This window comes from Pseudorca crassidens, chromosome 13, assembly GCF_039906515.1.
Source record: "Pseudorca crassidens isolate mPseCra1 chromosome 13, mPseCra1.hap1, whole genome shotgun sequence".
Classification (NCBI taxonomy): domain Eukaryota; kingdom Metazoa; phylum Chordata; class Mammalia; order Artiodactyla; family Delphinidae; genus Pseudorca; species Pseudorca crassidens.
Window position 1 is genome coordinate 72,184,206 of NC_090308.1, and position 23,861 is coordinate 72,208,066.

The window sequence follows — 23,861 nt, forward strand, 5'->3', positions numbered from 1 at the left end:
GCATAAATCTACTGTGGTTGATGATTTTATTTGAGGGAACTATATTTAAGAATTAGAGATCTAATTTGTACTAAAAGCAGGAAGCAGAGGCATGGAATTGCATTTAAAAGGTTGAATATGTAAACACTTGACTTTGGAGGCTTCCCTGGTGGCGCAGTGGTTGAGAGTCCGCCTGCCAATGCAGGGGACACAGGTTCGTGCCCCGGTCCGGGAAGATCCCACATGCCGCGGAGCGGCTGGGCCTGTGAGCCATGGCCGCTGAGCCTGCGCGTCGGAGCCCGCAACGGGAGGGGCCACAACAGTGAGAGGCCCGTGTACTGCAAAAAAAACAAACAAACAAAATTTGACTTTGGGATTTATTTCATTTACATTAATAAGGATCTAGCTTGTTTATACACGTGGATATTTACTTCCTGTAAAATTAATTACTTTGCTGTAAAAATGACAACCAAGCTCTGACGGAATCAGTTAATCAATACAGTCTACTTTTTGTGTACGTAACTTTTGAGTGACCTTGGCAGATACCATTCTGTGCTTCAGGTTTCTTAATTATGAGGGGATTGAGCTTTTAAAGATCAGCAGTATTAATTGCTCAAATGAAATCATACTTGGAATACCAATCTGTGAAGCAGATAAAAGGGTTGCTGCTCTGGATAGAGCTGGATTGGGAAGCCCTCATCGCTCTCCATCCCTGAGCTATTTCTCAGGAACACTAAGGTTTGCAGAACCTGAGCTATTTCTCAGGAACACTAAGGTTTGCAGAACCACGTGGAAGCCATTGAATTCTATGATTTATTTTGTCTCTAAGACTTTGTTTTACCTGAGTTATGCAGACATCTCCTTTTTCTCCCCCTTGAGAGTAAAGTTTGGATTTTCATAGGGTGGCTTACATTCTTGTAAATACTACACCAAGTCTAATATTCCGAGTTTTAGCATTAAGATTTTTGTTTTTCTTTCCATTGTATCTGTTTGCCCCAAACAAGTAACAGTGAAAATTACTTCATAAGAGGAGTGTCTTTAAAGCATTTTTAATGCTTCATGTTAGCTTGATGTATTTTCTGAAAGACACACCATCTTGACTTTTGTAGTGTTTATCTTTTACTTTGAAAGAATGAACACTGAAAATACTAATCAGAGCTTTTATTTTTAGAGATAATATCTCTTGATTTCATTTTTTGGTTGTTCAGATGCTATATTGCTTTCTATTCCACTGAAATTTGGTTTTATCTTAGGTATTTTGCTGGAGATCAGTCAACAGTTCTCTGAAGCAGTGTCGATGGGCCTACCCACGCCAAGTCTTCATTTCTGATATTGCTTTAAGTAGAAATGAAATTCTTTTTGTCACAAGAGATGGAGAGGGATTTAGAGGGAAATGGTTTGAAGAAAAAAGAAAGAGTTCTGAAAAGAAAGGTTTGTTCATATATGTGAATGGCATACCTTTAGCTAACGTTTAATTTTGTAAGTATTTATCATTAGGTTTAACTGACAAGTGTTATTAGGTTTTATCCCTATATCGCTTCTTTTGATTTTGGTTGTGTGTTTGCAGGTAAACAAAGGGAATTCAATTCACTTAAATCCAGAGTTTTCAACCTTTTAGTATGCCCTGAGGTCATGGTACATTCCCATCAGTAACAGGGGCACATTAGTCTCTAGCCTTGGCTCTCGGGGCGGGGATATATAAAGTTTAAAAAAAAAAAACTTCCCAGATGGATTTGAACCATCTTCCAAGTTCCTTTTTTTTTCTCTCCCCAAACTGAGAATTGAGTGGCTTATGCTATGGGTTTTTTTGTTTTTGTTTTTTTACATGTTTGAATATATAAAATTAAACTTTTATAAAGTATCTTAGGACTTAGAGGAAAATTACAGGAAGAATAAGGTTTTTATGTTCATTGAGAATTTTAAAAAGTACAGGTGGTTTTATTAAACAGTTGCTGAATAATTGGAGATAAGTTTTATTCATTCCTTGATGAATATAAAGGAGAGCTTTAATTAAATGCTACCATTGAAAATAGAAGTCATTCATTACATTATATAGTTCATTCTTAATTATCTGATTATAAATTTACAAACTTGTGGGTTATTTAACATTGGTTTTTAACTTAGGTTAGCAGCTTTTTTCTTTCATCCGTAACTAGTAATCTGTTGATTTTTTTTTTTCCTTCCAGAAAAATTTGAATTCATTTATCTCTTTACATCTCATTGCTCCCACCCTAGCCCAAGTCATCACATGACTGACTGCAAAAAATAAGTTTTCTTATTTCCACTCTTGCTTCTTTTTATTCTCTTACCAGAGTGAGCTTTTAAGCTCTGATCCTAATATTCCTGTGTTTAAAAACTCTGATGGTTTCCTCACTTCCTGTACATGGCCTACAAGGCTCCTGCTCTGACTCTTGTCTGCATCTCTGAACTCCTCTTGAATTCTCTCCCTCTCACTTACCACTCTTCAGACACACTGACCTTCAGGTATTCAGTCTTGTCCAGCTATGATTAGTCCCAGGGCCTTTCCTAATTTTTCACATCTCAGCTTAATTTTTACTTCATCAGAGATGTTTTCACTGATTCCTTAATCTAAACTTAGTAACCCTGTTTTACTTTTAATACTCTCTTTGTATTTTCATCATGCAACTTATTTTACTTGTTTTTATGTATTTATCTTTGTGATTAATTTTTTTAATGCTGGTCTCCTATCAGATTATAAGATGGCAAGGACCATGATATAAGGTCTGTATATCCTTATAGAGGAATCAAAGGTTCCTCTATATTACTTAGCATTCAGCATATTTCCTGACACATAATAGTCCCTCATTAAGTCATCTGTTGAATAAATAAATCAAATTATTATATGCTAAAAGATATATAAAGAACATTTATAATTACTCAGGAAGTTATAAACATATTCTTCAAAACTATAAAGCTACAAAGGAATGATTTTTGGATAGTTTATTGAGTTGTCATATTTTATTTCTTTATAGATTACACAAGTCTGTAAACATTTAAGGTATATTTACTATGTGCCGGATATAGGGCTAGGTTTTAATAATACAAAAATATATGACAGGTCCCTGTTCTCAGACACTTACGAGTTTGTAGGGGCAATAGACATGTATATAAATATTTGCAGTTCATGGAGACAAATACTAATGTGCACATAATAAGTTTTTTGAGAGCATAGAAATTAGAGTAACTGAGTGTCAGGGGAAGATTAGGAAAGCCCTGTGAGGCTGAAAAAGAGTGAATTTTTGAGAGAGTAACTAGAATGCACATTTGACTTGTAAGTGTTGGAAGTCCTCAGAATTGTGTCTTAGTCATATTTAGTGGTCTAAAACTGAATTCTGATCTCATGCTCATGCATCTGCTTTTCAGTGTTTCTAAGTAAATGGGTATCTTTCACACCCCATGTTCACTCACCCTCTACATCCCATTGGTCACCAAGTTTTGTCACTTCCATTTTAAATATTTTTGAAATCTTCACTTTCTCTAGTTTCATTGCTACAACTTGAGTCTATAGTGTTCATTCTTTTTCTGGACTCTCAGTTTCCTAAATGATCTCTCTTTCTTTATTTTTGTTTACTTTAAACATTTTTCATACTACAGTCAGAATCATTTCTTTGCATGCACATTTCATATTTTTTTTAAATAGGCTTGATCTGACTTTTAATGAAAAAATCATTTGTTTAATGTCTGCCTTCTCTGCTACATTGTGTACTTCAAGATGGTAGGGACATGCCTATCTTATAGGTTCACTACTGTATTACTAGGGATACACTGAAAAGCACTTTATCACAGTAGCACAGTGTGGTCACTCAGATATTTGCTGAATAAATGGAAGGAAGGGGGAGAAGAAGGGAGGGAGCAAATAAAATTTTTAATGGAAGCTAAGGAATTTTAAAAGGTAGTATAACATTGTATTTGCCTTTTAGATAGCTTTGGTTGCAATGTGGAGGATAATATCATGAATAATTGAGAATTGACCCACCAAAATTTCCTTTATATAAGCCAACCAATATATAGGGTGTAAATTATGTTGAAGAGAGAGAAGATGTAGTTCTTCAGAAGGACTTAACACAGACAAAAGATATTTCCATATTCTCCTAATTGTTTTTCTATTATTTACTCCTAAATCATTTTAAGTTTCAACAGAGCCTTGATTAATGGAAGTTTATTTTTTTCTTTTTAGCAGAGATTTTATCAAACCTTCATAATTCCTCACCAGATGTGTCTTGTGTCTCTGATATAAATAGTGCATATGAAAGAATTCGACTTGAGAAACTTACTTTTGCCCATAGAGCTGTTAGTGTCAGCACAGATCCAAGTGGATGCAACTTTGCAATCTTGCAATCAGATCCTAAAACAAGGTAGGTACTCTTGTATGTACTAACTTTCTTTTTTAGAAGGAACAATCACTGGGCTTTCTGTTTTCAATAGCTCTTGGAACAAATTTAATTGAAGAGCTGTTGTCAAGTCTTGTAGAGACTTCAGACATATTGATACAGTCATGTTACCAGGTTAACTCAGGGGTGGAATTTGTTACGTTGGAAATGTTGAATGTTCCTTTTAGTTTGTAAACTGATATTTATTGAAAATATTGAAGATAATATGTACATATACACACAAAATTTATTCATATCTTTAGTACTTTGTGATGTACTGTAGGTTCTCAGATTCTGAGAAACAGATTATAAATATTTATTATGTAGTTCATAAAAATTTCTGACCCTTGAATACAATGAGAAATGACAAAGGAAGAGGTAGTATAGAGTCATCTGGAGGGCATTGTGAATCTCAGTGCAAATCTTCTGTCACATTAGTACAGAGATGACAGGTTAAGATAAATATAAAGGGTCTTATTGAAGAGGGAAAAAGTCCTAGAGACAGGGTTAACATTCCTCTTGCTTTGCCCAGGTCAGTCCCATATTTAGCACTGAAAGTCTGTTCTCCTGGGAAACACCCTCAGTCCCAGGCTGACCAGGGGGGTTGGTCACCCTACCTAGAAGGGCAAAATGTAGATTGGGAAGGTATGATTGCATGTTTACAGTACTAAAGAACCAGGGTTGTGGACTGATGTATGTCTGTGTGTGTATTTATCTTTACTTCCTTAAGTTTCTAACCTATTCTGGGATCTGGGACCTGAAGTATTTACTCGTTTCTGTATATGTTTTCTCCACTTGTGAAATAAAAGGATATAAAAGAGGAAAAAGTTGAAAACTGTACTCTTTTTGAATGTTTTTAGTGATACTTTTAATCATTTAAAAAATTTCTGTGGAACAGTCGTTCAAATTTATATTCTAGTGTTTCCTTGTAGAAAGAAAACAATGCTTTCAAAGGAACACTTAATTCTTGTCATTTTAGTTTAGGGGAAAAAATACGTAAAGGAATAGAAAATACTTAAAGGGTGATACAGTATCAAAGACTGTGAGCAATATTCTTATGTTATTGGAAGTGCTAAATTTAAAATTTTCTAAGTTTAATAAATAAAAAATTACACTTTAAAAGGAGAGTTGGCTAGGGATGCTTTCTTTTTTTCATTTTCTGGAAAGTAAAAATAATTTTTGTTTCATTTCTAGCCTTTATGAAATTCCAGCTGTGTCCTCATCATCCTTTTTCGAAGAGTTTGGCAAACTGTTGAGGGAAACGGATGAAATGGACAACATCCATGATGTGACATTTCAAGTTGGCAATAGAATCTTCCCTGCACATAAATATATTTTGGCAGTGCGTTCTGACTTTTTCCAGAAATTGTTTCTTTCAGACGGTACTACTTTAGACTTTATAGATGTTTACCGGAAAGATGAAGATTCTGCAGGGTGCCATCTCTTTGTGGTAGAGAAGGTTCATCCTGACTTGTTTGAATACCTTTTACAATTTATATACACAGATACTTGTGACTTTTTAACTCATGGCTTCAAACCAAGAATAAATTCAAACAAAAAACCAGAAGAATATCAGAGCACTCCGAATTGTCATTTGAATAAAATGAATTCCCATGAAGATAATCAGAAGTCAGCATTTGAAGTTTACAAAAGTAATCAAGCTCATACAATTAGTGAAAAGCAGAAAAGCAAAAACAAATCTTTCAAAAAAGTAAAAAGTGTTGGGGAAGATGATCCTGTAAAAATGTTGCAAAATGTTGCAAAGAAACTTGGTTTCAATAGTTTGAGTAGTAGGTATGACTCCTCCTTAATATCTGTTCATGTACCTCATATGTTCTTCTTTTAGAAATTCTTTGTTGTTTTTTTTGTTTTTTTTTTGTTTTTTTTGCTTTGATTTACTGCTGCTACTGCTCTTGCTTCTGTTCTTGGACCTGCTTCTCCTCCTCCCCTCCCTTCCCCCCATTCCCTCCTCATCTTCCTTCTCTTATTTCTCTTTCCCTCAGTCTCCGTCTCCATCTCCTTTTCTCTCCACCTCCCCTTTATTTTTTGGATTTGTATCTTTCTTTTCATGGACCCCTTTCTCCATTTTCTGTGAAAGCTATCTCTGGGATTCCCTGGATTAAAACATGAAAGGATAGGAAGGCTGTTAGTCGGTTTGAACTCTCAATGGTGTTTGTATAACAGGGATCTGGAGTGGCAGACAGAGTGGTATTCTGGAAAGAGTACTGTCTTTGGAGTTATAAGGAACTATACATGCCTCTTAGCTCTACTGTGACTAGGTAGGGCAAATTTCTTATTTCCTTGAACCTCAGTTTCTCAGTATATAAAAGGGGACGGATAATATTGACCTAATATTGTTGGTGTAGTTTGGTCATATAGCATGTATGAAGTGCCTAATACAGTATTTGTCGTCTTATATTATATACCAGATTTTTTGGAATTCTCTGTTTTTAAGGTATTTATATTGCCGGTGGCAGTATAACCTTAGTTGTGGGGCAGGAGCAAGGGAGGGTAGTATATCATGTTTTCTAATTGCAAACAATGAAGGGCTTTATGCATACTGATGTTTAATATATTTTTAATATTAAGTATGATATTTCTTTATCACAGAATGGGGATTAGTTGAGATACTCTTCCAGGTGATACAGATTATATAATTATGTTCAGGTGTGGGCCAATTTGTTGGATTTTTGTTGTTCGTTTTGGTAGGGGAATATATTCACCAGTTGTTAATTTTTATCCTTGATAGGTTAGATGGAGTCCGATTTGAGAATGAAGAAATTAATGTCATTGCCAAGAAAACTGGTAATAAACCAAAGCTAAGTCAGAGAAAATGGTAAGTTAGGAAATGAAGATAAACTTTTCATCCCTAGATTTTGAGACCTAAGTGTGGAAATAGAGCTCTTTTTACTCATATGTGAAGCAAAATGTGTATGTGAATACCCTCTTACCTTTATTAGTCTTCTTTATTTCTGGAAATGTTAGAGAGCTGTTGAGGCAAATGGATGAAAGTATTAACTGCTCAATAAGACACTGATACAGTTCATTTTTTTCTGATTACTTTCTAATAAAGAAAGGAATTAAAAAAATTTTTTGGCCTGAATTTTGTATTTTTTTATAAGTAGGTAATGATGTTAACCCAAAAACCAGTATAATTATGACTCGTCAGCATTATGAAGATTATTTCCTTTAGTATAATCTTTTTCCGTAATAGATATGCTATTCTAAATATGTTTATTATTAAAAGTTTTTGTTTTTAGGTATGTGTACTTGGTAGGTGAAAAGTCTTGGAGAAAAAAAAACTGTGGCGGTATCTAGACTGTGCTTAGCACAGAATAGGTTGTACAAATAAGTGAATTAAAGACCTTTGACTATGATGTTACTTATTACACCAGGCCTGTATTGAAAAAGGAAAATAAAAAGCAAGACTTCTTTGAATATTTATCTGTATTCAGTTCCCTTTACAAATATTATCTTTATTGTAAGGCCTTATTATCTTCCCTAAAGTGGAAGGAGATAAAGTACTTTATATGTATACCCTCAAGTTGTATATTCTCTGCCACCTTTAATTAGGAGAAAATCAAATGTTAAATCCTATAATGGATTTTCTTATTTGCTGAATATGTAAAGAAATTGCTCTTCAATTAAACTTTTTTTTTTTTTCCAGTTCTTATTTATGTGATGTGACCATGAAATCAGTGGATGGAAAGGAATTTCCTTGTCATAAATGTGTTCTTTGTGCTAGACTTGGTAGGTACACTTTTGTTAGTTGCTAATTTATTTGTTTTGGTATTGTTTCACTATTCTTACTCAATTGTTTTTCTTTCAGAATATTTTCATAGTATGCTGAGTAGCTCATGGATTGAGGTAAGATTTAAATAGAACACATAGACTGGTAGTTATACTTTTGGGAAATTATATGCTAAAGAAAGTAAAAAATATTTTAACTCAGTTTTTGCTTTGTATTCGACTTTATTTATGCATAAGTCTGCTGGAAAATAGCAACATTCCAAAATGAAAATTGTTGCAAAAAAGTTACTTAAGTTAAATTCTCCACTATTATTTGGACTTGTATTTGGAATACCAGTTTGTTTCTTTTTTTCTCAATTTTTCTTGATTCTTTTTCATGTTACAAGGCATTTAAAAATTAAATGTATCTCATTTTAGCTTTGCGTTTTATAAATGTTATGTTGTTTTGCATTTGATGTGATTCCTGTTAAAAGTTTTTCATACCAGTAACCTCAGTCAGATTGTAGTAGTATTTTGTAGTTTAATTATTTTATTTTATTTTATTTAGGCTTCCAGTTGTGCAGCTCTGGAAATGCCAATACATTCTGACATACTGAAAGTTATTTTGGACTACCTCTATACTGATGAAGCTGTGGTGATAAAAGGTATTAATAAGAGTTAAGACATTTCAGATATTTAAGATATAGTTAAAAATGATAAAGTCACGTGAATCTTAATTTCTACTCTAATTGAAATAAGCCATCAACAGAGGCTTAAATTTAAAATAAGCAAATAGGGATGATTACTAATAGTAAAGGAATGGAAAAGAAAATTTTCATTACCTATGTGAATATATAAGACTTATTAATATTGGTTGAGATTAGATTTAACATTTCCATACCCAGCTACTTATATGATTAAGATGAGGACTTGACAGCAGGGAGTAGAGTTTTGACAGTCTACAAAAGTTCTTTCTTGCCTGTTTTTCCCCTGTGTGAACATACCTGAAGTAAAATAAATAGACTAATAATTGAACCGAAATTTATAAAGACAGTTCATTTGTATACTTTGTCAGGCAACACACCCATGTTTTATTTACCAGGTGTCTTTAGTCATAGAGTGGTATGCTTTTGTGTTCTGTGTATGTCGATACCACATTTTCTTTATCCATTTGTCGATGGACATTTAGGCTGTTTCTATATTTTAACTATTGTGAATAATGCTGCAGTGAACTTGGAAATGCATGTATATCTTCAAAATCCTGATTTCAGTTCCTTTGGCTAAATACTCAGAAGTGGGATTGCTGTATCATATGGTAGTCCTATTTTTAATTTTTTGAGGAGCCTCCATACTGTTCTCCATAGTGGCTACACCAATTTACACTCCCACCAACACTGCACAAGGGTTCCCTTTTCTCCCCATCTTCATCAACACCTGTTATCTTGGGTTTTTTTGATAATAGCCTTCCTAACAGGTATAAGGTGACATCTCACTGTGGTTTTGATTTTCATTTCCTTGATAAATAATGACATTGAGCACCTTCTCATTTACCTGTTGGCCATTTGTATGTTTTATTTGGACAAATGTCTATTAAGGTCTTTTGCCCATTAAAAAAATTTTTTTTATGTTTTTAAAAAATTTTTGTTTTGTATTGGACTATAGTTTCAGGTGTACAGCAAAGTGAATCAGTTATACATATACATGTATCTATTCTTTTTCAAATTCTTTTCCCATTTAGGTTATTACAGAATATTGAGCAGAGTTCCCTGTGCTATATGTAGGTCCTTGTTTGTTATCTGTGTTAAACATAGTAGTGTGTATATGTTAATCCTAAACTCCCAATTTATCCCTCCACACACCTTTCCCCTTTGGTAACCATAAGTTTGTTTTCTAAGTCTGTAATTTTTTTTTTTTTTTTTTTTTGCTATTGTATTTTTAGGAGTTCCTTATATATTCTGGATGTTAATCTCTTATCAGTTATGGTTTGCAAATATTTTCTCCCATTCCAAAGTTGCCTTTTTATTTTGTTGACTGCTTTGCTGTGCTTTTGGTTTCATGTAATACCACTTGTTTATTTTGCTTTTTGTTTCATGTGGTTTGGTGTCACATCTAAAAAATCATTGCCAAGACCAATGTTTGGGAGCTTTTCCCCTTTTTTCTTCTAGGAGTTTTATAGTTTCAGGTCTTAGATTCAAGTCTTTAATCCACTTTGAGTTGATTTTTATGTTATGGTGTAAGATGTGGGTCCAGTTTCATTGTTTTGCACGTGGATATTAAGTTTTTCTAATACCCTTTAGTGAAGTGACTGTCCTTTCCCCATTTTATATTCTTGACACCCTTGTCAAAGATTAATTGGCTGTATATATGAGGGTTTATTTCTGGGCTCTGTATTATGTCTCATTGGTCTACATGTCTGTTTTAATGGCAGTACGTTATAGTGTTGATTACTGTAGCTTTGTAATAGAATTTGGAAATTAGGAAATGTGATGCCTCCAGCTTTGTTGTACTTTTTCAGTAGTGCTTTGGCTATTTACGGTCTTTATGGTTCCGTATGAATTTTAGGATTACTTTTTCTACTTCTGTGAAAGATGCCATTGGAATTTTTATGGGATTTCATTGAATATGTAGATTGCTTTGGGTAGAATGGGCATTTTAACAATATCAATTATTCCAGTCCATGAACATGGGATATCTTTCCATTTATTTGTACCTTCTTTAATTTCTTGTCTCAGTGTTTCATAGCTTTTGGTGTGCAGATCTTTCACCTCCTTGGTTCAGTTTATTCCTGAGTCTTTTATTCTTTGTGATGCGATTGTGCATGGCATTGTTTCCTTAATTTCTCTTTCTGTTAGCTCATTGTTAGCATATAGAAATGCAACAGGTTTTTGTGTATTGGTTTTGTACCCTGAAACTTTAAGAGTATTTTGGTGGCGTCTTCAGGGTTTTCTATGTATACTGTCATGTCATCTGCAAACAATGGCAGTTTACTTCTTCTTATTCAATTTGGATTCCTTCTGTTTCTTGTCTCATTGCTGTGGCTAGGACTTCCAGTACTGTGTTGAATAAACATGGCGAGGGTGTGCATCCTTGTCTTGTTCCTGATCTTAGGTGAAAGCTTTCAGGTTTTTACTGTTGAATATGATGTTAGCTTTAGGCTTGTCATATATGGCCTTTATTGTGTTGAGGTACATTCCTTATATACCTAATTTCTTAAGAGTTTTTATTATGAATGCATGTTGAATTTTGTCATATTCGTTTTTTGCAGCTATTGAGATGATCGTATGATTTTTAGCCTATGTTCTGTTAACGTCGTGTATCGTGTTTATTGATTTGCACATGTTGAACTATCCTTGCATCACAGGTGTAAATCCCACTCGATCATGGTGTATGATTCTTTTAATATGTTGTTTAATTTGGTTTACTGGTATTTTATTGAGGATATTTATATGTATGTTAATCAGGGATATTCTGTAATTTTTATTGTAGTGAACTTGTCTGCCTTTGGTATCAGGATAATGCTGGCCTCATAAAATGAGTTTGGAAGTTTTCCCTCCTATTCAGTTTTTGGTATGAGTTTAAGAAGGATTGACGTGAATGTTTCTTTAAATATTTGGTAGAATTCACCTGTGAAGCTTTCTAGTTTTGGGCTTTACTTATTTTGGAGACTTCTAATTATTGATTCAATCTCCTTACTGTGTCATTGGTCTGTTCACATTTTCTATCTCTTCATGATTCAGTTTTGGTATGTTTCTAGGAACTGACCCATTTCTTCTAGATTATCCAGTTCATTAGCATATAGTTCATAGTAGTAGCTTATGATTGTTTGTACTTCTGCGATATCACTGGTAATGTTTCCTCTTTCATTTACAATTATTTATTTGAGTCTTCTTTTTTCTTAGTCTACTTAAGGGTGTGTTAATTTTGTTTATCTTTTCAAATAACCAACTCTTAGTTTAATTGGTCCTTTCTATTGTTTTAGTAGTGTCTGGTTCATTGATTCCTGCTCTATCTATATTATTTCTTTTCTTCTCCTAACTTTGGGCTCTGTTTTTCTTTTTATAGTTCTTTGTTGTGTAAAAACCTTAAGGTTGTTCTTTTGCAATCTTTCTTTTTAAGGCATTTATCAGTATAAACGTGTTTCTTAGAACTTCTTTTGTTTAATCCTATAAGTTTTGATACGTTGTGTTTCCCATTTTCCTTTGTCTCAAGATATTTTTTTGCTTTCTCTTTGATTTCTTCTTTGACATATTGGTTGTTCAGGACTGTATTGTTTAATTTCTACATATTTGTGAATTTTCCAGTTTTCCTCCTGTTTTTCTGATTTTATACCATTGTGGTTGGTAGAGAAGATACTTGGTGTGATTTCAGTCTTCTTAAATTGTTAAGACTTGTTCTGTGGCCTCACATATCGTCTGTTTTGCAGAATGTTTTGCGTACACTTGAGAAGAATGTGTATTTTGCTGTTGTTGGATGGAATGTTCTCTATATGTCTGTTAGGGCCATTTGGCGTATATTGTTGGGCAGGTCTGCTATTTCCTTATTGATTTTCTGTGTGGATTATCTATTCCTATTGAATATGGAGTATTGAAGTCCTCTATTGTTTTACTGATGTCTATTTCTGCCTTCAGCTCTTTTACTGTTTCCTTTGTATATTTAGGTGCTTCAACTGTATGCCTGTAACAATTGTTATATCTTATTGATGTATTGACCCCTTTGTCATTATATACTGACCTCTTTGTCTCATGTGACTGTTTTTGACTTAAAGCCTATTTTGTGTGATACAAGTATGCCTATCCCCCCCATTACCATTTGCATTGAGTATATGTTTTCATCCTGTCACTTTCAGCCTATGTGTGTCCTTAAAGGTAAAGTAATTTTTTTGTAGGCAGCATATAGTTGTACCTTGTTTTTTAATCTATTCAACTACTTTGCTTTTGACTGGAGAATTTAATCCATTTACATTTAAAGTAATTATTGGTAGGTAAGGATGTACTTCTGGAATTTTGTCAGTTGTCTTCTGACTGTTTTGCAGTTTCTTTGTTCCCTTCTTCCTCTTGTGTGTGCTGTCTTCCTTTGTAATTTAATGATTTTTTGGTAGCGGTATGCTTGTGTTTCTACTGTAGGTTTTCTACTGTAGGTTTGTGTTTCTACTGTAGGTTTTTGCTTTCTGGTTACCATGAGGCTTACATGTAATAATATTTTATAATTACAACAGTCTGTTTTAAACTAACCACAACTTTTTTTCTTTTTCTTTTTTTTTAAATTGATGTTTGGTTGATTTACAATATTAGTTTCAGGTGTATAGCATAGTGGCTGAATATTTTTATTGATTATACTCCACTTAAAGTTGTTACAAAATAATGTCGGTATTTCTGTGTGCTGTACACTACATATATCCTTGTTGCTTATTTATTTTATACATAGTAGTTTCTAACTCTTAATCCCATAAACCTATCTTGCCCCCTCCCCCTCCCCTCTCCCCACTGGTAACAACTGCTTTTGTTCTCTATATCTGTGCATCTGTTTTTGTTATATACATCTGTGTTATTTTTTTTTTTAGATTCCAGGATTCCACATATAATAACATGAAGTATTTATCTCTCTCTGACTTATTTCATTAAGCACAATACTCTCTAGGTCCATTGATGCAAATGGCAGAATTTCATTCATTTTTTGTGGCTGAGTAATATTCCACTGTATGTGAGATATACACACACACACACCCCCCACATCTTTATCCATTTGTCTATTGATGGGTACTGGGGTTGCTCCCTATCTTGGTTGTTATTCACAGCTGAACTTTGATTCCATACAAATCCTCTTCACTTTTACTTTTCTCCCCCTCTGCATTATTTCTTCAGATATTCTTTATGTCTGTTCTTTTTTCCTTCTGGGACTCCCATAAATATCTATCTAGGCTGGATAGTGTTCCATAGGTCTCTTATACTCAGTATATTTTTTATTCATTCTTGTTTTTCTTTCTGTTCCTCTGATTGGATAATCTCAATTGATGTACAGTTTCTGTCCTCATTGATAGTCTTAATTTCATGAGATATTATTCTTATACTTCCTTTTAGATTTTTAAGCATGATTTTTTTAGTTCTTTGAACATATTCAAAATAATTGATTTAAAGTCTGTAATATGTAATGGCTCAGCACCTTAGCATTCTCAGGGACAGATTCTCTTGGCCACTTTTTTTCTGTATATAGACCATATATTTACATCCCTCTTTTCATTTTTTCTAATTTTTTGTTGAGAACTGGACATATCTAAATAATATCATGTAGCAACTCTTGAAATCAGATTTTCCTCCTTCCCCAGGGATTGTTGTGTTTGCTGTTTGTTTAGTGACTTATTGGAACTAATTCTGTAAAATTGGTATTCTTCGTCATATATGACCACTGAGGTCTCTGCTTGGTCAGCTTAGTGGTCAGCTACTAATTAGACAGAATTTTCCTTAATTGCCTAAGCCAGTAAATCTCCCAGCCTGTGCCTAGGGGCTCTTTGTGTGTATGGGGGCCTGGCTTCAGTTCTTAGCTGGGCAGTTTACAACTGTGCCTTAGATTCATTTCCTGCCTTTGTGGTCTCAAGGTCATCCAGAAGTAAGAGTTTTGGGCCTTCTTAAATTTTTTCTGGGCATGTGCACAGCCCTTCACAGATGTATGACCTTCTAGGTTCATAGGAATATGTTAAAACTTTTCAAAACCCCTTATGGACACAGCTCATACTGCCATAACAGAATAACAGAGACTGAAATTTATTATTCACAGTTCTGGAGGCTAACGTCTCAGGTCAGGGTCCAGCAGGGTTGGTTTCTGGTGAGGATTCTCTTCCTGGCTTGTACATGGCTGCCTTCTTTTTATGTCCTTACTTGACCTTTCCTCAGTGCTTGTGTGTGAGTGTGAGTGTGAGTGGAGAAAGAGAGAGTGAGAGAGTACACACACGCGCACGCGGGCGCGCGAAGGGGATTAGTGGGGGGAGATGATGGATCTGTGATGTCTCTTCTTAGAAAGACACTAATCCTGTCAGATCAGGGCCCTACCTTATGACTGCATTTAACCTTAATTAGTTCCTTAGAGGCCCTGTCTCCAGATAAAACCACACTGGAAATTATACCTTCAACATATGAATTTTCAGGGGACATAAACATTCAGTCACAACAATATCTCTTTCCCTAGCTCTTCTTTTTAAGTTTTTTTAACCTGCTTCTTGTTTGCGCTGTCCCTTATTTATTGTCTTGGGCAGCTTCAGTGTTAAGTAGTTGCTAATTGTTTTGAATAAATGCCCTCTTCTGAGGCTGTTCACACTGGGCAAGCTTTAAGGTCAAATAAACCCCTGCTAGCTGGGTTTCCAGGAAACTGCCAGACAGGTCAAATAATGACAGTTTCTTGATAATGTTGCTCCACAACTGTTCTGTCTCCTCCAGTGGATGTAGCTTCTCGTACCTGCCTGTGATTGCAGGATTGATGGTTTTCAAGACTACTGAGGAGGAGAGGCGAGGAGGAGAGGCGAGGAGAGGAGAGGAGGATCTAAGCAGGAGCAGCTAGTGTCCCAAAGCTTACTGTTCTTAAGATTCCGCAAAGTTCTTTGAGTCAGTGCTCCCTAGATTATTGCAAGCCTTTGGCTAATTTCTAGAACTCTAAAAAAGTTGATTTTTGATAATTTTCTGTAATATTCTCATTGCTTTTGTGGAGAAGAATTTTTGAAGTAGTTCTTAGTCTGCCATTTGCAATGAGTTTACCTCTCCCTCATCTTTTAGAATGTTTTTTCTACTTTCATTTTTTCTTTTTTTTTTTAATGCATATATTTCATCTCTATTTTGAGGGCTTTTTGCTTTTTATTTATTTATTTATTTATTTTTGGCTGTGCCAGGTCTTAGCTGCAGCACGCAGGATCTTTTAGTTGTTGGCATGTGGACTTCTTAGTTGCGGCATGCAGACTTCTCAGTTGCGGTGTGTGGACTTTTAGTTGTGGCGTGTGAACTCTTAGTTGTGGCACGCATGTGGGATCTAGTTCCCCCACTGGGGATTGAACCTGGGCCCCCTGCATTGGGAGCACAGCGTCTTACCCACTGGACCACCAGGAAAGTCCCTCATTTTTTTCTTTTTAAACATTTTTTTTCTTCATATGGTGGTGGGATTGTTTTTTTTTTTTTTTTCCTATTTATACTACTATTCTGGCAGTGATTCTAGCGTTGCTTAAGGTCATTAATAGTACACTGGATCAAGTTTATGTTAAATTAAGGAACTTCTATAATTTTTTTTAAAAGTACTCTTAGGTGACCAATTTTGTTTTAAATAAGGAAGCTTAAGAGCATTATTCACCTCTCCCTTCGTCCTTCCCTGCCCCCTCTACCCCCTGTATGTATATATATGTTTTAACATATGTGTATCTATTTAACATATACCTGTATATTACCTTTAAGGATGAGATTTGACTTTCCCCTCTATTAGTTTGAGAAATGTTTGTCCAACAGCAATGGGAGATTTTAAACAAGTCAGGCATTCTAGTGGTTCTTTAGACTAAAAAAGATCTACTCAAGTTGCCCATTTTATGGTCCTAGTGTGAACCAGGGCATTTTGGGTGTGTTTTATTTTACAGCTTTCTACTGAAAAGACAGAAATATTTTGATGTTACTACTGTTTATCATACTTACCATTTCAACATTTAGAAAATAATCATCATAATTCTCTTGTTTGTAGTGTCTTAATTACTTGAACTTTTTCCCCTTAGGTATAATGTTTACAAAATAATAATAAAGAGTGACGCTTCTTTTTCTTTTCTTTTTTTTTAGAATCTCAAAATTTGGATTTTGTTTGTAGTGTTCTTGTGGTGGCTGATCAGCTTCTCATATCTCGATTGAAAGAGATTTGTGAAGTGGCATTAAGTGAAAAACGTGAGTTTTTGAATTGGAATCTTAGTGTGTTTTCAGGTTGATCCAGGATTTACTGTATTTTATTGACTTTCTGATGTAGTTTATGATAAAATACATGTTTTTGTATCATTAAAAATTCAAGACATTTAAACTATTTAAATATTTAAACTATTTAAACTATTAAAAATTCAAGACATTTAAACATTTAAACTATTAAACACATCCTTATTTTAGAGATGTTAATATGTGAAAACATGAACATCTTAGAATTGAAATACGTTAATTTTTTGGAAATGCCATAAAAGCTTGAATAATAAGGATGGCATGAAACTTATTTTGGAATCTGAAAGATGAGAGTTTGAAAGCAGAAATTTTTTACCCTTGCCCTGGTCTGTAAGTCTACACTTAGCTACCCTGCTATTTGCTGGAATTTTTATGTAACCATCCCATTAATATATTTATCAAAAACTTCTTTTCTCTCAAACTCTTATTTTTCTCTTTCTGTTCATTATTTCTGTTAATTGCATGGCTGTCATCCTAACACTCAACTTTGGAACCCAAAGTTAGTTTTTGTTATTTTGTTTTTATACCCAAATTGCAGCTGTCAAAATTGATTAATCTTAACTGTGTTGATCACATTTCCCCTACTTTTTTTTTTTTTTTTTTTTTTTTTTTTGCGGTATGCGGGCCTCTCACTGTTGTGGCCTCTCCCGTTGCGGAGCACAGGCTCCGGACATGCATGCTCAGCGGCCATGGCTCACGGGCCCCGCTGCTCCACAGCATGTGGGATCTTCCCAGACTGGGGCATGAACCCGTGTCCCCTGCATCGGCAGGCGGACTCTCAACCACTGCGCCACCAGGGAAGCCCTCCACTACCTTTTTATTCTCACTGTCACTATACTAGTTGAGATCACTGTTATCCATCCCTTCTGTGTAGTGTCATAGTAGTCTTTTAAGTCCTGTTTCTCTTTTCTAACTTATTCTTTAATCTTTCTGTAGGAAGGAGTTAATGTCTTCCCTCGTTCATATATTTTTAATCGCTTACTCTGGGATAAAGGTTAAATTTCCTCACCCTGATATAAAAGTTTCTTGGCTTTCTAATCTTATCTTTGTTCTTTTTCTTTGCCTCTTCAGGAAGTGTGAAGGGATTTCCTGTCAAATTTTTCTAATTTGTACTTCTAATAGTTTGTCTTAGCTCTAGAGTCTTATTTACTCACTTTTCTTGAGCTCTGTGGATTATCTTCTCCTTGAACAACTCTAAAGTTTTTGTATGATCCAGTTTTATTTCTGTGAAATGGGAGAATTTGGGTTCATCATTAGTTGAAACGTTAGGTTAGTCAAGAGTGAGGCAGCGATCATTATTGTCTGCATATTGTCTGCATATAACTTTTGACTGAGTTATAAGGGAGAAAGAACAAAGAAGTGGAGGAAGCCAGGTGTAGAAAATAGTTGTGTTCCTCTGTTGGCTGGGACTCAGAGTAAGTAAGAAAAAGAATGGAGGGGTTTGGGAAGCCAAAGTTACATGCTAGGTAAATAGAATATTCTGGGACAGTCTCTAGCAAAACACACTTCATATATAAAGTTAACAAGGATTGTAACAAAATCTAGCATGTTTTGTACAGTATGCCAGATTCTGCACTGGCATGAACTATAATATGGTAAGATTTAAATGTACTTATTTTCTAAATATATAGTATTTGTATGTGTTTATATATGTAAATATACCCACGTAAAGTCTGATAGACGACTCAACATAAATATATTTTGTAGAATGATTTCATCAATTTCTCCTACTCCTAAGTATACTTTGTTAGTTTTATAGGAGAATGACTATTCTGTGCTATATAAATGAAAAGGAATGTTGTTTATCAGTGAAAGTTAAAAATATTCTGAAAAGGTTAGGTAGAAGATTGTCAATTCTTATATGTTTGCTTTTTAGATGACACTATAATGCACCTTCTGTATTTTCTTTTGCTTAAAATTTTACGTGTGCTTATAGTTCCTCTGAACAAGTCATTTAAAATTACTTTGGCATATTGGGATGGAAAATGAGTTGTATATTTGCCCTAGTATAACTTATTTTTGGCAAGACACTACTTTCAATTTTCCTTCTTCTAAATGTTCAAACCTGACAACTTGAGAAATAAGTATATTTCATTTGCTGTAGTAACATGCCTTTCATCTCATTTCGCATATCTTTTCCTTTGTAGTTACCCTTAAGAATGCTGCTATGCTACTGGAATTTGCAGCAATGTATAATGCTGAACAGTTGAAACTATCTTGTTTACAATTTATAGGACTGAATATGGCAGCTTTACTTGAAGCAAGGTAGGTTAGATATATACAGACTGTTGCAAAAGCACTTATTTATATATAATAACAAATATATTAGTAATTTAAAAGTGAATAACGATAAATCCCAGCTTTGTAGAAAAAGTGAAAATGTAAGGGGATTTAATCATTCCATCAGTATTTGGATGCTTAATATATGCCAGCCATTGCTAAGATACTACCGGGAACAAATAAAGACAATATCCTTGCCCTCAGTGGTGCTTACATGCTGGTTGGAAGGTTGTGGGACAATATTATCACAAGTATATTTGTATATGTTTTCATACCTCTTTGCTTGTTTAGGCTAATTTGTAACTATGTAGTTTTTACCTTGGCTTTTAGAAAGTATCTGTAATACTAATTAAGCCAGCACTTAATTACTTCACATATCATGCAAACAGTTTGTTATTGGTTGATTTCTGTTTTTGTATTTATTCCCTTTTAAGATATTTCCTATACTACATATTGATTCTTTGGTCAAACTTAGGCTGCAGCAGATGGCCTGAAAAAATTTAGTTGGTCTAGTTTATGGCAAGCTGATTTGTGTGTTGAAGCTTTCATGGTAATGAAATTTTTCTTACGAAAAATGACACACTTTACATGAAAAAAATCAGCTAAGTATATGTATCCTGTTTTATAAGCTAATATTTCATGCTATATTGATGTTTACCTGGATGGAAAGAATTTGATAAATGCTAATGATTTAGGAGTCATAGACATTTTAGAATTAGAGGAATCTTGGGAAATTTAATCCCATTGTTTTCAACTATTTTAGCAGTGGAATTTTTTTTTTTTTTTTTTTTTTTTTTTTTGTGGTATGCGGGCCTCTCACTGTTGTGGCCTCTCCTGTTGCGGAGCACCGGCTCCAGACGCGCAGGCTCAGCAGCCGTGGCTCACGGGCCTAGCCGCTTCGCGGCATGTGGGATCTTCCCGGACCGGGGCACGAACCCGTGTCCCCTGCATCGGCAGGCAGACTCTCAACCGCAGTGGAATTTTTTTAATGAAATAAATGTTACAGATTTATTTTTTAGCATAAAGTCACAATTTTACTATATTTACTCACTATAAAGTCAGTGATGAGAAAAGTAAGTCTTTTTGATCAGCACGGGAATTTCAGATTAGATTTCTTGGTGTCAGTTGCATTTTTAAAGTCGATGTCTAGTGTAATGCTGTATTTTGTTTTAACTGTAATAATAGCTAACACTGCCATAATAATAGTAATTAATAGTAATAACTAAAAATAGTACTACAATAATAGTTACATAGTAATAATGATAATTAATGGTATGTGCCAGGTGGCATTCTAAAAGTGTTGTATAGATTCACTTAATTTTCATGAAAACCTTACGAGGTAGATTCTGTTTATATCCTCAAATGAGGATGAGAAAACCCGTGAAACTTTTTTTGGCAAATAATCAAGAAAACCTTGATCCATATAATTAATTATAAATGGTAACAGTTTTTTGATAACTCACCTTTCAAAGTCAGGATGATGCTTAATGAAACTAATTCCAAAACATGTTTGAAATAAAAGTTTTCTACCATTTTTAAAAGGTGAATCACTAACAGATTCCTTAGTTGCCATTTAGGGTTCAATTTAGAGAAAATTCTTTTGGCTATTTAATGCTTTGTTATTTTGTGGAAAATGCTTTCCAAATGCAAATTAATATTATGGGATATTAGACAGTGTCATTTCAAAATGCCTCTGGTATTTCATTGTCAGAACCTGGCAGAGGTTTCAGAATACATTTATTTTTTTTGCTGACATTACATTAGTCATTCAAATCATAGTAATTTTTTCCCCTTGCATTGCCAAATTAACTCGTTTAATTTGTCAGAAAAGAATCAACCACAGTGTGAAACAAGCCAAATCTATCTAAAATACGATATTGGAGGATGATGTGTCACATTACTATTGTTCCATTATTATGTTGTGACAAGTTTGTCAGCTGAACTGTTAAGGGAGGCACATGTGCTGTGGTGAATCATTTTACATGAGTAGACATTATAACTTGCATTAAAGCAAAGATTTGTTTAAATGTAACCATTCCTAGTCAAATATGTGTTTGCCAGAAGTGTAAATAAATATGCACAGAGATGTTAAGAAAACAGCTGCATCAAAATTGACGTAGCATCACAAGTTAATTGTCTTCAAAATGTTAGAAAACCAGTATGGTACAGATTTGAATATGGTTGCTTTGTATTAGTTTTAAAAATAGTTTGAAGTACATTTTAGAATGTAAACTTTGATTTAAATTTTACTGATGCCTCAAAGTACCTCTTTGGAACCTGAGAGTTCCTTAAAATCTCCTTTGACTGCAATTGAACTAGTCCAAATGTCGTTTTATTTTTTTAATTTTTAAATTTATTTTTATTTTGGGCTGCGTTGGGTCTTTGTTGCTGTGTGCAGGCTTTCTCTAGTTGCGGCGAGCAGGGGCTACTCCTCGTTGCAGTGTGCGGGCTTCTCATTGCAGAGCATGGGCTCTAGGCTTGTGGGCTTCAGTAGTTGTGGCGTGTGGGCTCAGAAGTTGCAGCACGTGGGCCCTAGACTGTGCGGGCTTCAGTAGTTTTGGCTCACAGGCTCTAGAGCGCAGGCTCAGTAGTTGTGGCGCACAGGCTTAGTTGCTCCGTGGCATGTGGGGTCTTCCCAGATCAGGGATCGAACCTGTGTCCCCTGCATTGGCAGGCGGATTCTTTACCACTGCGCCACCAGGGAAGTCCCCAAATGTCATTTTACACATGAAGATATTAAGGACTAGAGAGGGAAAGTGAGTTGCTCAAGGTCATGTAGGTAATTGGGAGCAGTGATAATCCTAGATAGAATTCAGGTACCTGATAGGCCATTGTTCTGTCAATATAGTACTCCTTCTGTAGTAAAGATTATATTTGTGGAAAATGAAAGTTGAATACTTGCTATTATGATAGAAAATATTTTTCTATCACCTATTTGTAAGAGTTACTTGAGTTTTATTCAGTATGTTTGTCTAATATGTTTGCTATTTATGTGAAATATATAACTATACGTACTTCCAAAAAGAATTTGTTGCAGCTGGCATATTAATTCTTTAAAAAAATATTCCTTACTAAACAATATAAAATGTCTCTGCATATTTGAAAGTCTTAATAGGTATTAAACTTGAGTGTTAAGATAGAATTTTATATCTTATTATTTAGGTCTCTTGATGTTTTAAGTGACGGTGTTTTGAAGGATCTTTCTGTGTTTTACCGAAAAATGGTAAGGTTTATGTTTTTGTCAATTACAATATCAACTAAAGCAGTATATTTGGTCAGACTTCTCAATGGAACAATTTCCTAATGAATTCTGATTCATCAGGATCTTTTAAAAATGAGGACATAAGATTTCTTTACAAGCTCTACAGGGAAACACGATAATAAAAATTGAAGATATTTAATGATAAAATTAATATCTATTTAAATTTCTTTATAAATGAAAGTTATTGAATGCTTTGTGGTCTTTCGTTATTTATTTACTAAAGATCAGGACAGTGTAAAAATATGGATTTTAATGATTTTATTATTTTTATTGAGGTAACATTGATTTATAACACTACGTAAGTTTCATGTGTACATTGTTATGTTTCTACTTCTGTATACCCTACAGCTTCCTCCCTACCAAAAATTTAACTTCCATCTGTCAGCATATAGTTGATCCCCTTTATCTATTTCACTCCCCCACTCCTCTTCTCCCTCTGGTAACTACTACTCTATTCTCTGTATCCATGTGTTTGGGTTTTTTTTTGTTTGTTCAGTAAATTTATTTTGTTTTTGTTTGTTTATTAGTGTTTTATGTTCCATCTATGAGTGAAATCATACAGTATTTGTCTTTCTCCATCTGACTTACTTCACTTAGCATAATATCCTCATGGTCCATCTGTGTTGTTGAAAATGGCAAAAAAGATTTCATCTTTTTTCATGGCTGAGTAGTATTCCATTGTGTGTGTGTGTGTGTGTGTGTGTGTGCGCATTTATATACATACACATATACTACATTTTCTTTATCCATTCATCCCTCGATGGGCACTTAGGTGGTTTCCATATATTGGCATTGCAAATAATGCTGCAGTGAACATAGGGGAGCATATATCTTTTCAAATAAGTGTTTTTATATTCTTTGGATGAGTACCCAGAAATGGGATAGCTGGGTATCTTATGGTAGTCTATTCTTAATTTTTTTAGGAATCTCCATACTGTCATTGGTGTAGTGACTGCACCAATTCACAGTCTCACCAACAGTGTATGAGGGTTCTCTTTTCTCCACATCCTTGCCAACACATGGTATTTCTTGTCATTTTGACCCTAGCCATTCTGACAGGTGTACAGTGATATCTCAGTGTGGTTTTGATTTGCATTTCCCTGATAATTAGTGATGCTGAACATCTTTTCATCTGTCTGTTTGCCATCTATATGTCTTCTTTGAAAAAATATGTATTCAACTCCTCTGTCCGTTTTTTAATCAGGTAATTTTGTTGTTGTTGTTGAGTTGTATGAGTTATTTTAGGGCATATGATTTACAAATATCTCCTCCCATTTGGTA

The 23,861-nt window shown here is 34.4% G+C and overlaps 1 protein-coding gene across 6 annotated transcripts in view; it reads left to right on the forward strand.

The window, feature by feature from the left end:
* IBTK (inhibitor of Bruton tyrosine kinase) overlaps positions 1–23,861 on the forward strand; it is a 92,229-nt gene that overhangs the window by 26,779 nt on the left and 41,589 nt on the right. For 3 of the 6 annotated variants that reach the window (XM_067702702.1, XM_067702697.1, XM_067702701.1), the window contains exons 10-19: positions 1,233–1,410; positions 4,181–4,355; positions 5,565–6,164; positions 7,120–7,206; positions 8,038–8,120; positions 8,200–8,237; positions 8,668–8,764; positions 16,895–16,996; positions 19,186–19,303; positions 22,481–22,541. In XM_067702702.1, the coding sequence (XP_067558803.1) occupies positions 1,233–1,410; positions 4,181–4,355; positions 5,565–6,164; positions 7,120–7,206; positions 8,038–8,120; positions 8,200–8,237; positions 8,668–8,764; positions 16,895–16,996; positions 19,186–19,303; positions 22,481–22,541 (1,539 nt within the window). Of the gene's footprint in view, positions 1–1,232; positions 1,411–4,177; positions 4,356–5,564; positions 6,165–7,119; positions 7,207–8,037; positions 8,121–8,199; positions 8,238–8,667; positions 8,765–16,894; positions 16,997–19,185; positions 19,304–22,480; positions 22,542–23,861 lie in introns of all 6 variants that reach the window. The other 3 variants (XM_067702696.1, XM_067702698.1, XM_067702700.1) reach the window with 1 other exon arrangement.